Here is a 15,192-nt window from a genome sequence, read left to right on the forward strand (position 1 = left end):
AATATAAATATAAAAACATATAATCTGTTTACTTAATTTATTCTGTGTCTAATTTGTTGAGTTTCCCAACTTTCCAAACAACATAGAATCATTAGAAAATATGCAACATTTCTGTATCTATTCATGATTGTTCAAATTCATCATTAACTACCACTGAATTTGTCATTTCATTGAACTTCTAACATTTTATGGAACTTATCTTCATTGATTATCACTACTAAACCCGAGATTCATTGTACAAGAATATTTCAGGCCATTAATTTAATCCTGTAAGAATATCTTTTTTTTATTTATCTAACAACCAAAACAGAATTCTATTTCTATTCATTTTTTATTGTGCTTTTATTTTCAAACATCCTTTTTTGAGTCTAAAATTAATTCATAGTGTCAAGTACTTCTGCTGGATAAGGTAAAGATTCATTATGTGAGATTAATGAGAAATCAACTAAGATGCTAAATTTACCAGACGTTTTTTAAAATAAAAGACATCCTACAGTCTATTACCTACTCTCAGAGTGAGTAAATTATAAAGTAAAGAAGTTATTAGCAATACAAAAGTAACTTACATGATATGACCTGAACAGACAACATAACTTTTACCATCTAAGTATTTTCAAAAAAAATCCCCATTGTGTTTTTGTTGTTGTTGTTGTTGTTACTGTTTTTGCAGTACTGGAGATGGAACCCAGAGCCTCACACATTCTAGGCAAGCACTCTACCATTGAGCTACATCCCCAGCCTTTTTTTATTTTGAGACAGAGTCTCATTAAATAGCCCAGACTGGCCTTGATTTAGATCTTAAGTAGCGGGGATTACAAGTGTGGTCCATCTTGCCCAACCCTGTTGACTTCTTAAAAGGTTATATTTACTATTTAAAGAAAGTATACTATTGTATTTTAAAATGTTTTCTATAGTAAAATGTTTGATATTTCACTCTTCATTAGTAATAAATGTTAATACAGATACCCTATTTCCCAAGCTTTCTGTTGACTGAGGTTTTACTACAGCGTATTGATAAGAGCGTCTGGTTATTATGTTTATTAAAACAAGGCACTAAGACTCCCAAGTTTGTTTTTTTTATAAGAATACAAAAGCAACTTTTACATATCAATAATAAAAAGATAAGTAATTTCTGAATGGGCAAAGGATGCTGGGCTCCATGGTGCACACCTGTAATCCCAGCTACATGGGAGATTGAGGAAGGAGGATTGCAAGTACAAGGACAGCCTGGGCAGCTAAGCAAGACCTTGTCTCAAAATAAAAAGAACCAGAGCAAAACTGTGTTTAAATAGCCCTGCGTTTAAACCCTGGTACCACAAAACAAATAAAAAATGGCACAGGAAAGAATATACATAAATGGCCAACTGGCACTTAAAAAATGTACCAGTCATTAACCATAAATAAAGCCACAATGAAATACCACTTCAAGCTACTAGGATGGCTATAAGCTAGAAGACAGGTAATAGGAAGTATTGGCAAGGATAAGTAACTAGCCCCAGTGCTAATGGAAAGTAAAATAATGCAGTTGCTTTGGAAAATAGTCTGTCAGATCTTCCAAGTGTTGAACATACAGTTATTGCATTCCTAATCATATACCAAGAGAACAAAAAAAGCATACAGGCATGCAAAAACTTGTACATTAATGTTCACAGCAGCATCATAGATAATAGTCAAAAGTGGAAAAACCAAATGTCCGTCAGCTGGTGAATAGATAAACATGTGGTATAGTCATCCACTGAAATAGCCATAAAAAAGAATGAAGTGCTGAAACATACAAGAACATGGATAAACCTTGAAAGTATATTAAATGAAGGAAGTCAAATATAAAAGGACACATGTATTTTCAGATGCAGTGGTTTACATGTGTAATCCTAGCTACTCAGCAGGATGAGGCAGTAGGATCAAAACTTCAAAGCCAGACTCTGCAACTTGGCAAGACCCTGTCTCAAAATAAGAAAGATCCGGGGAACTAGCTGAGTGCTTGTCTAGCATCTTGAAAGCCCTTGATTCAATCTCCAGAACCAAGAAAAGAAGGACATATTATATGATTTCATTCGTAAGGAATGTCCATCTAGAATAGGCAAATTCATCAAGATACAAAGTAAATTAGTGATTGCCAGGGCTTAAAGAGAGGAGAGAATAAGGAGTACTGATAACAAGTGCAGGTTTTTCTTTCTTTCTTTCTTTTTTTTTTTTTTGAGGGCAATGCAAATATTCTGAAATTAGATTGTGATAATAGTTGTACATCTCTATGAATATACTAAAAATCCCTGACTATTAAATCACTTAACAAAAATGAATGGAAACCTGAAAGTCACAAAGCATTGTTGAAAGGATTTAGAAGATCTGAATGAAAGAAAACATCCTATGTTTATGGATTAGAAGACTTGATATTGTTAAATGCCAATTTCTAAAGTGAACTAAATATTCAATACAATTCTTATCAAAATAGCTCTGCAAAAATTGACAAGTTGATCTTAAAACACATATAGAAAAGCAAAAGACCAAGAATAGCCAAAACAATTTTGAAAACAACAACAAAGATGGGGGACAAATACACTTCCCAATTTCATAACTTACTACAAAAGTACAATAAGACAATATGATATCAGCCTAAGAGCAGACATATCAATGAAACAGAATTAAAATTCCAGAAATAAACATCACATTTATGAGCAACTGATTTTCAATAAGGGTTATCAAAAAAATTCAAAGGGAAGAGAACCATCTTTTCAACAAAAGATACTGGAACAATTAGATATCCACACATGAAAGAATAAAGATAACCCCTATCTCACACTATATTAAAAATTAAGCCAAGCCAGGTGCAGTGGCACACCCCCATATTCCTAGTTTCTCAAGAAGCAGGAAGCATAAAGGTTGCAAGTTCAAAGCCAACCTGGGCAATTTAGCAAGACCTTGTCTGAAAATGCAATAAAAAAAGGCTAGAGCTGTAGCTCACTGAAAGAGCATTTGCCTAGCTTGTGGAAGGTCCTGGGTTCAATCTCTAGTATCACAAAAACAAAAACAGACCTAAGTTCTAAGTTCTAAAGCTTAGTCACAGAAGAAAACACAAGTATAAATCTTCAAGATTTGGGATTAAGCAATTGTTTCTTAGATATGACACCTATAGCACAAGCAATAATTGGGGGGAGAACAGATAAATAGGATTTCATCAAAATTTAAAATTTCTGTGTACCAGTGCACCAAAAGATATTATCAAGAAAATATAAAGATAACCCACAAAATGAGAGAAAATATTTGCAAATCATATATAAACTCTCACAAAACAAACAAAAAAAAAGACAAAAAAACATTTCTGGGCATAGTGGTGCATACCTGTAATCCCAGGTACTCAGAAAGCTAAGACAGGAGAAACTTAATTTTGAGGCCAAAATTAAAATTTGGCCTCAAAAAAGAAAATTAAGTTTCTCCTGTCTTAGCCAGCTTCAGCAACTTAGCAAGACCCAAAATAAAATAAAGGACTAGGGATGTAAGTTAGTGATTAAGAGTGCTCCCAAAGCATGTGTGAAGACCTGCATTCAATCACCAGTTCCACCAAAAAAAAAAAAAAAAAAAAAAAGACGAAGGATTGATGTTTCTCCAAGTAGGTATAAAAATGATCAATAAGTTGAGGAACAGATGCTCAACACCTGCTATGGTTTGAATTTTGTGTTCCCTTCCACCAAATTCATATGCTGAAATCACCAATAAGATGGCGTTAGGAGCTGGAAATTTTGGGATGTAATTAGGATATGAGAGTAGAGTCCTCATAAATAGGATTAGTGCCCTTATAAAAAGAGGCACAAAAGAGAAAACTTGCCCCTTCAACGACACAGAGACAGTGGGAAGGCATACATAAAGCAGGAAATAGTCCCTCAGTAGATAACAATACTTTGCCAATACAATAATTTTGGATTTTCCAGCCTCCAGAACTCTGAAAAATAAACTTACGTTGTTTATAAACTACCCAGTTTATGAGATTTTTGTTATTGCAACCCATACGGATTATGACAACATCATTAGTAGCAGGGAAATGCAAATAAAAACCTGAATCCATGAGAATGGCTGCAATTTAAAAAGCAAATGAGTATTATTTAGGATGTGAGAAACTGGAACCTTCACACACTGGTTGTGAAATTGTAGAATACCACAGCTGCATAGGTAAACAGCTTGGCAGCTCCTCAAATGTTAAGCAAAGAGTTACAATATAACTCAACAATTCAGACCAATTATCCACCCAAGAAAACTGAAATGCTCAAAGATTCTTATATGATTGTTCATAACAACATTATTCATAATAGCTAAAAGATAGAAATAACCCAAATTCCATCAGCTGATGAATGGGTAAGCAAAAAGCAATAAATTCATACAATGGAATAATAGTCATAAACAGGAATGGGGTACTGATACATGATCAAACATGGATAAACCTTGAAAACATACTAAGAGGGTAGCATAAAAGGCCATGTATTATATAATTCCACTTATAGAAATGTCTCAATATAAGCAAATCCATATACACAGAAAAGATTAGTGATTCCAGAAACCAGAAAGAAAGGGGAATAGCAGTGACAGCTAATGGGTTTGGGATTTTGGTTTTTTTGGAGGTGATAAAAATGTTCTAAAATTAAATAGTGACAATGACTGTACAACTCGGAGAAAACACACACACACACACAAAAAAAAAAATCACTGTATTGTATACTTTAGAGAGTGAATTTTTTGGTATATGAATTACATATCAATTTTTAAAATGATTTTTAAAATTCCAATTACAAGTTAGGTTAAGTTACCAAAATAAATGCTATGTAACACTTTCTTTTGCCTAATCTAATAAAAATACACTCTCCTTCTAGACAAAAAAATAAACACACACACACCAGAATACTTGCTGTTATTCTGTTATGATTACTAAAATCAACCTCAGAGTAAATAATTAAAAGTTGTTTTTAAGACTGTTTTTCACTAATCTTACCAATTTTCAAATCATCAGCCAGACTTTCTTTTGTAAGACTCAACAGTTCTTTTCCGTCAATGTTATTCATCTTGAAAATACCAACAAGGTCTTTTAAACCTTGTGCACAAAGCCACATTGAGACATCCTCCTCTGACCAATCTTCAGTAAATTGCTTCAGCTGATCTTCCATGCTCCTTGCTAAATACATACACACATGAAAAGGCAAGTGAGGTTAATAATAAAGTCTTTCATAAACATTCCCACTATGAACTGCAAAGTAAATAAAAAAATTTAAATTTAAATTTAAATCCCTTTGGTCAGGGCGGTACTGGGAATTAAACACAGGAATGCTTAATCACTTAGCCACATCTCCAGCCCTTTTTATTTTTAGACCGGGTTTTGCTAAATTGCTGAGGCTGGCCTTAAACTTGGAATCCTTCTGCCTCAGGCTCCAGAGTCACTAGGATTACAGGCATGCACCACCATACCCAGCTAACTTTCCAAGAATTTCAAAAAATCAATTATCACTATGTATGAAGTATTATTTAATATTACTTGTTATATCAAGTATTACTCTTTTGGAACTTCTTTTTCACTCCAGAAAAACAATTTTTCTTTATTATATAAAACTCATACCAGCAAAGGTCTTTGCTCTATCATCTATCTGCATGTCAGCACCAGCATTTTGAGTTAATTCTAACAGTGACAAAAATAAAATCCTAAATTATGCGCCAATGTTGTTTCTTACACCAAAAACAAAGCCAGCAAAATACAACTATAATTCCTATTCTGTCTTCAGGCTACATTTATCTGAAAAATTAATATGGAGTACAAATAAACAACATACAAAACCATGGGAAGTATGATATGAGTGTGCACTCAAAAGTCTTTACCAACAGTTTTAATGCAGGTCAACTACTTTAACACTGGCTTCTCTGATTTACCCAATTTCAGGCTCAGTAGAATGCTTGCCTGTTATGCACAAGGCACTGTTATGCACAAGGACCCCTAACACAATAAAATAAGAGAGAGAAAAGGAGAATGAAAGAGGAGAAAAGAGTTACTAAATGTCTGATCTCAGTAGTGAGTGGGTTAAACTTGGTTGAAGATGATTAATTTACTAACCTTGGCAATGTGTTTCCTGATCAAATTGCCAGATATTTACTGTTTTGTCCATTGAACCAGTAGCAAGTAAGAGGGTATTGGGTGCAAAGGCACATGTTGTAACATACCTAGTAAATAAAAATAAACATTACGTATCTTCTAATTTTTTAATTATATTAATACAAAATGAGATTAAGTTCAGACCTGGTATGCTGGGTCAATGTGTGAAGTATATTCTGAGTATTCTGAAAGAAAACAACAAAAACAGCTTTAATATTTTCTCAGGCAAGAGTAGTTACTGATGAAGATTCACTTGACATACATTATTTATAGGTTATGCATATTCTCATATGTATTAGTAGTAACTAATATCAGTTGGAACTTCACTCAGTGAATAGCAAAGAATGTCATTTATAACTAATAGTATTATCAAGTACTGTGGGTGTGATGATACATGCTGTAGTTCCAGCTAAGTGGGAGGCTATGGCAACGTGATCATAGTCGAGGACAGCCTGGGCAACTCAGTGTGATTCTGTTACCAAAATAAAATTTTTAAAAGGGCTGGATGATGGAGTGTTTGCCTCACATGCAATAGGCCCTGATTCAATCCCCAGTACTGCACAAAGTATCAAATGCTTATTTCACTCTTTTTCAGGTACCAGCATTATTGTCTACTGACTACTTTCTTAGACAGTTTTAGTACAACAGATCCTTGGCATTTGATGATTTTTTAAAATTTATTAATAGTAACACAAACATGTTAAATGAAAAAAATGTGTTTTTGCTATAGCATGTGACTTGTACACATTGTAGAATCAGTGAATAGAAATTGTCACTTATATTTTGAATATACTTAAGTGGCCATCAAATATATAGATGTATTTAACTAGAACTTATATATATTTTACAAAGAAAATTTAATGTTATAACTTTTTTGCAAATATAAAATATCAAAAAGTTGATGAGAGTGATGGGGAAATAGTTCAGTGGTAGAGCATTTGCTTATCATGTACAAGGCCTGGGGCTCCACGTCCAGCATCCCCACCCACATATACACAAAGTTGATGAACTATTAAAGATCTACCTAATCTAGATTGAGTATTCTTCCCCATTTCCTTTCAGACCTTTCAGTGACTTGAACTTTTGTGTGGAGCACTAAAGTTTAGATTACTTGGCTTGACATGCTAATTGATTTGCTGGCATAGCTACTGTATAAGCTCAATCATTATAAGGTTCCATTCAACTCCAATTTTCTCTTGAATATTTTTCTATTTTTCTCAATTATATCTTTGTTATATGTAAAACCTTCATTCTTCTTCATACTCTTGATCTTTACCCACATAGATGTATGGGCAGATCTGTGGATCCATTTTTCCAATTCCACAATAACCTGATCTTTCTTATGCTAGTATCTCAATCTTCCCAATCTCTAGGAATAGTAGGTCACTTTCAGTTACACTCTCCAAATTCCCTGGGGTAAACATTCCTTCTTTGTTGTTATGGAAGCCTGATATAAAAGTTTAACAAGTGATTGAAAGTAATTTTTGGATATTGGTGCTCTTTTTTTTAATCTTTATTTTGTTTACTTTTTTTAAGTGGTGCTGAGGATTGAACTCAGGGCCTCACACGTGTAAGGCAAGCGCTATACCACTGAGCTACAGCCCCAGCCTGATATTGGTACACTTAAATCTGTATTTCCTATGATCAAATTTTAAAATCTGTCCATCTTAAAATCATTATTGCAATATTTAAGAGCTTATCCCAAAAATAATTCATTACTTTTCTGGTTATTTTAGCATTTGGGAGAATGTATATACTATACTTTTGGGTATACTAAATAGAAGAAAACTACTTTTTCTACCATGCCTAACTGAATTTGAAGTTGTTTTACAAACATAATTGAGGTCACAAAAAAGATTTTGAAATACTTACAGTATCATATATTATGACAGACTTATCCACTGATCTTTAAAAGAAAAAGAAAATTAATGATGAAAGTTTCTATAAAAACAAAGTACATTTATATAATTAGTACTCTAAATCACCTTAGTGACTTTTCTAGGTTAATAAACATAAGCATTTGGAAAGCAGTCTCTTTTTGTTTATATAAATTTTTATTTTAAAAATGCCAAATATAAAATCTATCAGAAAATTATGCACTTTATTAAAACTGTATATGCTATTTATGCTTCACAGACATAAGCAGAACAAGCATCTGTGACATATAAAGATGCAATCCATATCATGTTAGTAACCCAAAAGGAAAAGATCATTACAAAGAAAAGTTATTACTTGCTACTTAGTTGTTTCAGATAACACTGTTCTCTACCATTGATATGGTTATACCCTAATTACTAATAATGTACCTATGGCTTGGTACCCATTTTTGAAAGTATAATTCCAAACTTGGTGTTGGAATTAAAAAAAGATAATACAAAGAAAAACACATTACAACAACAAAGTACACAATTTTAAAACAACAGATTAAAATTTTCTATCTGGTTATTTCTCCTTGGAAGTAGTCTTTATGCCACTATTGTGAAAAAACGAAAAAACATATCAGCAAGACAATTGTTACTACCCTCTGTATAACATCAATATTTGTACCTAATTGAAAGGTAGTTGATTATAGCCTAACCATAGGAGTCACAGCTATTGTCAAGCTTAAAATTCCTTGTTCAGTAGGCCATCCATTTGTTAATGACAGATAAGTTTAGAATCCTTGCTAATAATTCCAAAATAGGAATTACAGTTTAAAATTTCAAATCTAAAATAAAATACAAGAAGATGAGAAGCACAAAATGCATTCTGGATGTAGAAAAAAAATTTCAAAACAGAGTGAATGGGGCTGGGGTTGTGGCTCCATGCAGAGCACTTGCCTGGCATGTGCGAGGCACTGGGTTTGATCCTCAGCACCACACAAAATAAATTAATAAAATAAAGGTATTGTGTCCAACTACAATAAGGTATATATATGAAATACTAGCAAGTAAAATTAATTGAGTATGTATATATATGCTAGGCATAATTTATAGATACTCTTATTTAGTCCTAAATTCCTCAATATATAGGTTATTATCTCTAGAGTGTATAAAATTCTTAGGGTAAAATCCACTATTTCTGAGCATCTCTTAAAAAATACACTACATATTCCACATTTATCCAAAAGAATTAAAGTCAGCATATTATAGTAATTCATTCACACCCATGTTCATAGCAGCATAATTCACAATAGCCAAAGTATGGACCCAGCCTAGGTGTCCATCAATAGGACAAAGAAAATGTGGTATATGTACACAATGTTTTATTCAGCTATAAAGAAAAATGAAATTATGTCATTAGCATGAAAATGGATGGAACTTGAGACCATTCAGACCAAACTCAAAAGGTCAAGGATTGGATGTTTTCTCTCATATGTGGTAGCTAGAGAGGAAAAAGGAAAAGAAAAGTGTGGTGGTGGAGGGGTTATCACATGAAAAGCAAAGGGAGATCAGTAGCACAGAGGAAAAGAACAAGGGGGTAGAAGGAGGGAGTGGGAAACTGCTGGAGAGGGATATTGGCCAAATTATATCGTTATACTGTGTGTATGTACTAATATGTAACAATAAATTCCACCACGATGTACAACTATAATGTACAAATAAAAAAATGTGGAGAAAATAAAACACTACATGGTGACATTTAGCAAGATGACAGACAGGACTGCTCAGTGTTTATCACCCCTCTGATATATCAATTTGAGCAAGTATCCACAAACAAGAATACTTTCATAAGAGCTACAGAAACCAGGTATCCAGCTATAGCAATGTGACTGAGAGTAAGGAGCACATTAACATTACTTTTGAAGATTTTATTAAGTGGAAATCTGGTCAACAGAAACGTGTGTGTGTGTGTGTGTGTGTTTTAATTTCAAGTGAATGGGTGATTGGGTGACGTGGCTTTTGGTTAATTGACCTAGGCCCAGTTCTGCTTAAGCTTGCTGCTTCTAAAGGGATGATAGCAAAAACTTCATTTGGAGTAGAACGCAGCCATGCTAAATTTACATTCAAAATGGTCCTCCCATCCACTTCCCATTACGTTTTGTCTCAAATTCTCACTGCTGTCAAAGCAACAATTAAAAAAAAAAAAACCTAAAAGGAAATTTTATCTTTTGAGGCTACCACCAGATAAAATTAAAACTAATTCCTCTTTGATGTATCATTTGAGAAGCAGTTCAAGAGGCTAATGCAGGAGGATCACAAGTTTGAGCTTCAGCAACTTACAGAGTCCCTATCTCAAAATAAAAAATAATGGACTTGGGATGTTGTTCAGTGATAAAGCACCCTGGGTTAAATCCCCAGTACCTGGGGAGTACAGGGAGAGGGAGGATCATCATTAGTGATCTTTATGAGCACTGCATTGGGAAGACATAAATTGTTAGTTAGTGTATAAAGGAAAAAGAGATGGACTGAGTTTTGGGAAAGGTGATCTCAAGCCTCATTCTGTTGGTCACTACTGAGTAAAAGAAGGTTGTTCACTTAAACCATGCTTGATTCATAACAATAAAACTCCAGCTAATTTACTTATAAAATAAATAAAATGTAAATAAGCATATTTTAGAGGACAAAAAACACTCACTTCCCATCTCTTCTAGAATAAGATTACTGGCCTCCTCCTACTACTACTTAAAAAAAAAATGACACATGACTAGAGAGTTTGGGGGTAAGATGCCATACTCAGCTCTCTGTGTGTGTGTGTGTGTGTGTGTGTGTGTGAGAGAGAGAGACACACACACACACACACACACACACACACACACACACACACCAATTAGCCCTTGCAAGAGAAGTCTGCAGTGGATGTTGTTGCCAGAGCTCAGGAGCAAGTTAGTTGCAAATAGTCACATTGTCTACTCATCTGTGCTATTTCTTTCTCATTGGTTTTCAACTCAAGACAAAAAGGGAGCTAAGAACAGTCAAAATATAAAGCCTTATAAAGAAAGAGTGGTATTATAGCAAGGATGAACACAAAAATAGACACACACACTAGCAGGGTGAGAAACAGACCCACATATACGTGGCACTGATTTCTAACAAGGGATCACAGTAAGTGATGATGAAAGAATAATCTTCAATAAATGGTTCTAGGACAAAAAGCCATACAGAAAGAAATGAAGCTACATTCCTAATCCACCTAATACACATAAACCAATTTTGTGAAAGGCAAAACAATGAAGGTTTTAGAAGATAACATGAAAAAACGTCAAGATCTCAGAACATAAACTAAAAACACTAAAATTATGAAATTTGAGAAGGCAAATCTAGAAGGTGGCAAAAGACATTTACAACACATATAACCAACAATGATTCATGTGTAGAAATACACACCACACACACACACACATATTTAACAAGTCAATAATAAAAAGATAACCTGTATGATGGGCTGTGGTTGTAGCTCAGTAGTAGAGTGCGTGCCTAGCATGCGTGAGGTGCTGGGCTCGACCTCAGCGCCACATAAAAATAAATAAATAAAGGTATAAAACAATACAATAAGATTATAAAAAACTTTTCTAAAAAAAGATAACCTATAAGAAAATGGGCAAGAAACATTAAAAAGCAATTCATAAAGAAGAAAATACAGGAGCTGGGGATGTGGCTCAAGTGGTAGCACACTCGCCTAGCATGCATGAGGCACTGGGTTTGATTCTCAGCACCACATAAAAACAAAATAAAGATATTGTGTCCATCTAAAAAAACTAAAAAATTTTAAAAACAGAAGAAAATATAAAAGATCAATAAACTTCTAATCGAGTTCCAACCTTACTGTTTTGGGGAAATACAAATTAAAACCATAGTAAGATAACCCTATAAACCCATCAGAAGAGCTAAAATTTAAAAGACCCACAATGCCAAATACAGGTTAGGATAAAAAAAAATTACTATAGGAGTATTAATTGTTCTACCACCAGGAAATAGCTTTGGTTTTATCTCTACACAACAGAATATTATATGGTCATGAAAATTAATGGCTTATTATTGTAATTAAATGCAATAATATAAATAGATATTATAAGCATAATGCTGAGTAAAGGAGGCTAGACACAAAATAATTCACATGGTATGATTTGTTTTAAAACAGTTTTAAAAGAAAAAAGCAGTACTTTCTACAACCTCAGGTACTGTAGTCAGAAAAGAACACTAGAAGGAGAGGGTTTCTAGAGTAGAACCAGCAATATTTGATTTCTTGACCCAAGTCATGGTTACACACGTAGGTGACACAATAATTCATCAAGCTATCCTTTTATGCGTTATGTGCTTTTCTGATTATATGTTCCATTTTATATCAAATGGTTTAAGAATATTAAAGAGCTTACCCCGAGACTAGCATCTGCCCATCATGGGAAAAAGCACAAGCCAGAACAGGAGCACAGTGCCCACTCAATGTACTTTTATACTTTAATTCAAAGCCTGCAATTAATGAAGTGAGAAAAATTAACAAGCTGACCATGCTTAGAATTTATTTTTAAGTCAACACTATTTCACTTATTTATTCAATAATCTTTAAACACCTAAAATACACAAAAATTAAAAATCCTCATGCAGCTCAGATATTGACACATTTAAGCAAATAACTGGAATGCAATGTGATTAAGAGGCTTCAAAAATCTCAATAATGAATTGAAAAATGATGTGCTCAGCTAAGGCTAGACAGGGTAATTTTATAACTACCAAATTATTTTTAAACATTTAAGCTATACCACAAACGATTTTAAAAAGAAAACATGTAAATTTTCCAAAGGACTAAGAAATCCAATGCTTATAATTTTGTAAAATCTCACATCAGCAAAATATTTTCCTATTCTGTAAGTAACAATAACCAATAATGATTTTCTTATAGTTCTAACATATCTGTAACACTCCTACAGGTATGGTTAACCCTGAAATCCTTTTTTATGCTTTATAGAATTACTGAAAATAAATATCACAACTCTTACCTTTAACATAAACTAAGAAAATTCAATGTTTTAGTGACAAACTATAAAAATAATTAAGACGGTTTTATTATGTCTGATATATTTATAAATTTCACTTTGCCCACCCCAGGAGCAAAGAAAAAAGTGAAATTTATAAATATATCAGACATAATAAAACCTGCTTTGAAGTGTTAATGGTTCCTAGGGAGGATATCAAGCATTTAATTAAACAAAAGGTTATTAAAGCAGATAAAATTTTCAAGCTCAAAACAGGAGAAAAAACTATTTACCTGGAAGAGCAGATTTGGGCATTAAAGGCACCAATACTATGTACTAGAAATACAGTGAATTTCAAAAGCCTTTCATTTTAACTAACACAGGAAAAATATCAAGCTATAAATCAGATGAAGACTAGAAAACTTGCAATATGACCCTAATGATTTACATTGCCATGTATACAACCATATTTCTAACTACTCCTCCCCACAAATAAGAAATTAAACTAAGATGCACATAATTTCTTAATAAAAAGGCTTTAACTACACATTTATATACTGTTACATGTACTTTGTTTTGTTTGTTGTACTAGAGATGAACCTGGGGCCTTCTACCACTGAGCTACATCCCAGAAGTTCTGAGATAGGGTCTTGCTAAATTGCCCAGGCTGGCCTCAAACGTACATCCTCCTGCCTCAGTGTTCCAAGTAGCTAAGACTGCAGGCATGAGCCACTATGTCCAGCTTGTTATACTTTTTAAAAAGTTACTGTAAAAATGTTTTACAATGTGTGAAAAAAAGCTTTTCTTTTGAACAGTTAGGATAAGTGTAATTGGAAAGCTCATATACATTACTGTATTTATTGTTTCTTACCAGAATTTCACTCTGTACAGAAAGAGGCAGAAGAAAGAGTTAGGAGAGACCAGAAAGTAAAGGAAATTTCATCCTCACCAATAGGACATAAACTAAAAGGATTACTACAGGCAACCTAAGAGGCAATAAATAAATTTCCACTGAAAAGGAAATGTATTTCTTTTTTAATAAGCCATTCTCAACACACTAGTATAATTATGAATGACAGAAATGTAGTTTGTGATTCAACTAAAGCCTATTAGGTAACAAATAATAAAACAATTTGAGGCATCTGAATCAAGATGGCCAAGTGACCACAAAATTTCAGTCTCCATTAAAAAAATAATGAATAAATTAATAAAGACATAAATGTACATGGATGAAGAGAATTGGTAAGGAGGCCATCAGCAAACTAGAAAGTGAAACCAATTTTGGGAAGGCCAAAAGCAGAATAATTGATGAGGCAGTATAGAGGAATAACAGCACAGAGTACAAAGGGAGGAGGCTATAACTAGAGAAGAAAGTTGTTCTGTTCTAGAAAACCCCTCAAGACTTAGCTATCAGCAGCCAGAAAAAAAAAAATCAGAATGACAGATATAAACTTGGAAACAAAAAAATTTAACTGAAAGTCTGCACATGAGCAATCAGTGTCTGCCTCCACTTCCTCCCTAATCCCATCCCACAGAACCAACACAAAAGCCAGCTGCTTAACCTCCCAAGCAAAATGCAAGACAAATAATGGTTGCACGGAGAGCCCACAAAGACCTCCACCCTCTTTGCCTTCCACCCCTTCACCTTAAGAGCCAATTACCCATGTCTTCATCCTAAAGAGAAGCCAGCAACAACAAACGCATGGGCACGGAGTATCTGAACATTTTACTGTCCAATTCCTTTTTTCTTATTTTGGTTCTGAGGATTGAAGCCAGGGGTGCTCTACCACTCAATTATATCCTCAGTCCATTTTCTATGTTATTTTGAGAGAGGGTCTTGCTAAATTCCCAGACAGGCCTTCAACTTATAATCCTCCTGTCTCAGCCTTCCAAACTCTAGAATTAAAGGCAAACTCCACTGTGCCCGGCCTTACTATTCAATTCTTAAATGGAAATAGAATACTAAGGATCACTAACCATTTGAAGAAGCTAATATGAATAAGAAAGATCAAGGTAAGCAAAAAAAAAAAAAAAAAAAAAAAAAAAAAAAAAAAAAGGTCAAAGAGCAGAGATGATCAGGAAACAGAAGGGAACTTAACAAAAAAGACTACTAATTCACAGCTTCAAGATCTCACACTCATAAAAAAGATGCTATAAAGAGCAAAGATGAACTTTT

The 15,192-nt window shown here is 33.7% G+C and overlaps 1 protein-coding gene across 3 annotated transcripts in view; it reads right to left on the minus strand.

Annotated features, from left to right (window-relative positions):
• Wdsub1 (WD repeat, sterile alpha motif and U-box domain containing 1) overlaps nucleotides 1-15,192 on the minus strand; it is a 40,071-nt gene that overhangs the window by 14,414 nt on the left and 10,465 nt on the right. For all 3 annotated transcript variants that reach the window (XM_021731568.3, XM_021731605.3, XM_005315771.5), the window contains 5 exons: nucleotides 12,420-12,513; nucleotides 7,997-8,030; nucleotides 6,269-6,309; nucleotides 6,086-6,192; nucleotides 4,979-5,158 (listed from right to left, as the gene is read on the minus strand). In XM_021731568.3, the coding sequence (XP_021587243.2) occupies nucleotides 4,979-5,158; nucleotides 6,086-6,192; nucleotides 6,269-6,309; nucleotides 7,997-8,030; nucleotides 12,420-12,513 (456 nt within the window). The remainder of the gene's footprint in view (nucleotides 1-4,978; nucleotides 5,159-6,085; nucleotides 6,193-6,268; nucleotides 6,310-7,996; nucleotides 8,031-12,419; nucleotides 12,514-15,192) is intronic.

The sequence above is a fragment of the Ictidomys tridecemlineatus genome, chromosome 7 (genome assembly GCF_052094955.1).
Source record: "Ictidomys tridecemlineatus isolate mIctTri1 chromosome 7, mIctTri1.hap1, whole genome shotgun sequence".
In the NCBI taxonomy this organism is placed as follows: domain Eukaryota; kingdom Metazoa; phylum Chordata; class Mammalia; order Rodentia; family Sciuridae; genus Ictidomys; species Ictidomys tridecemlineatus.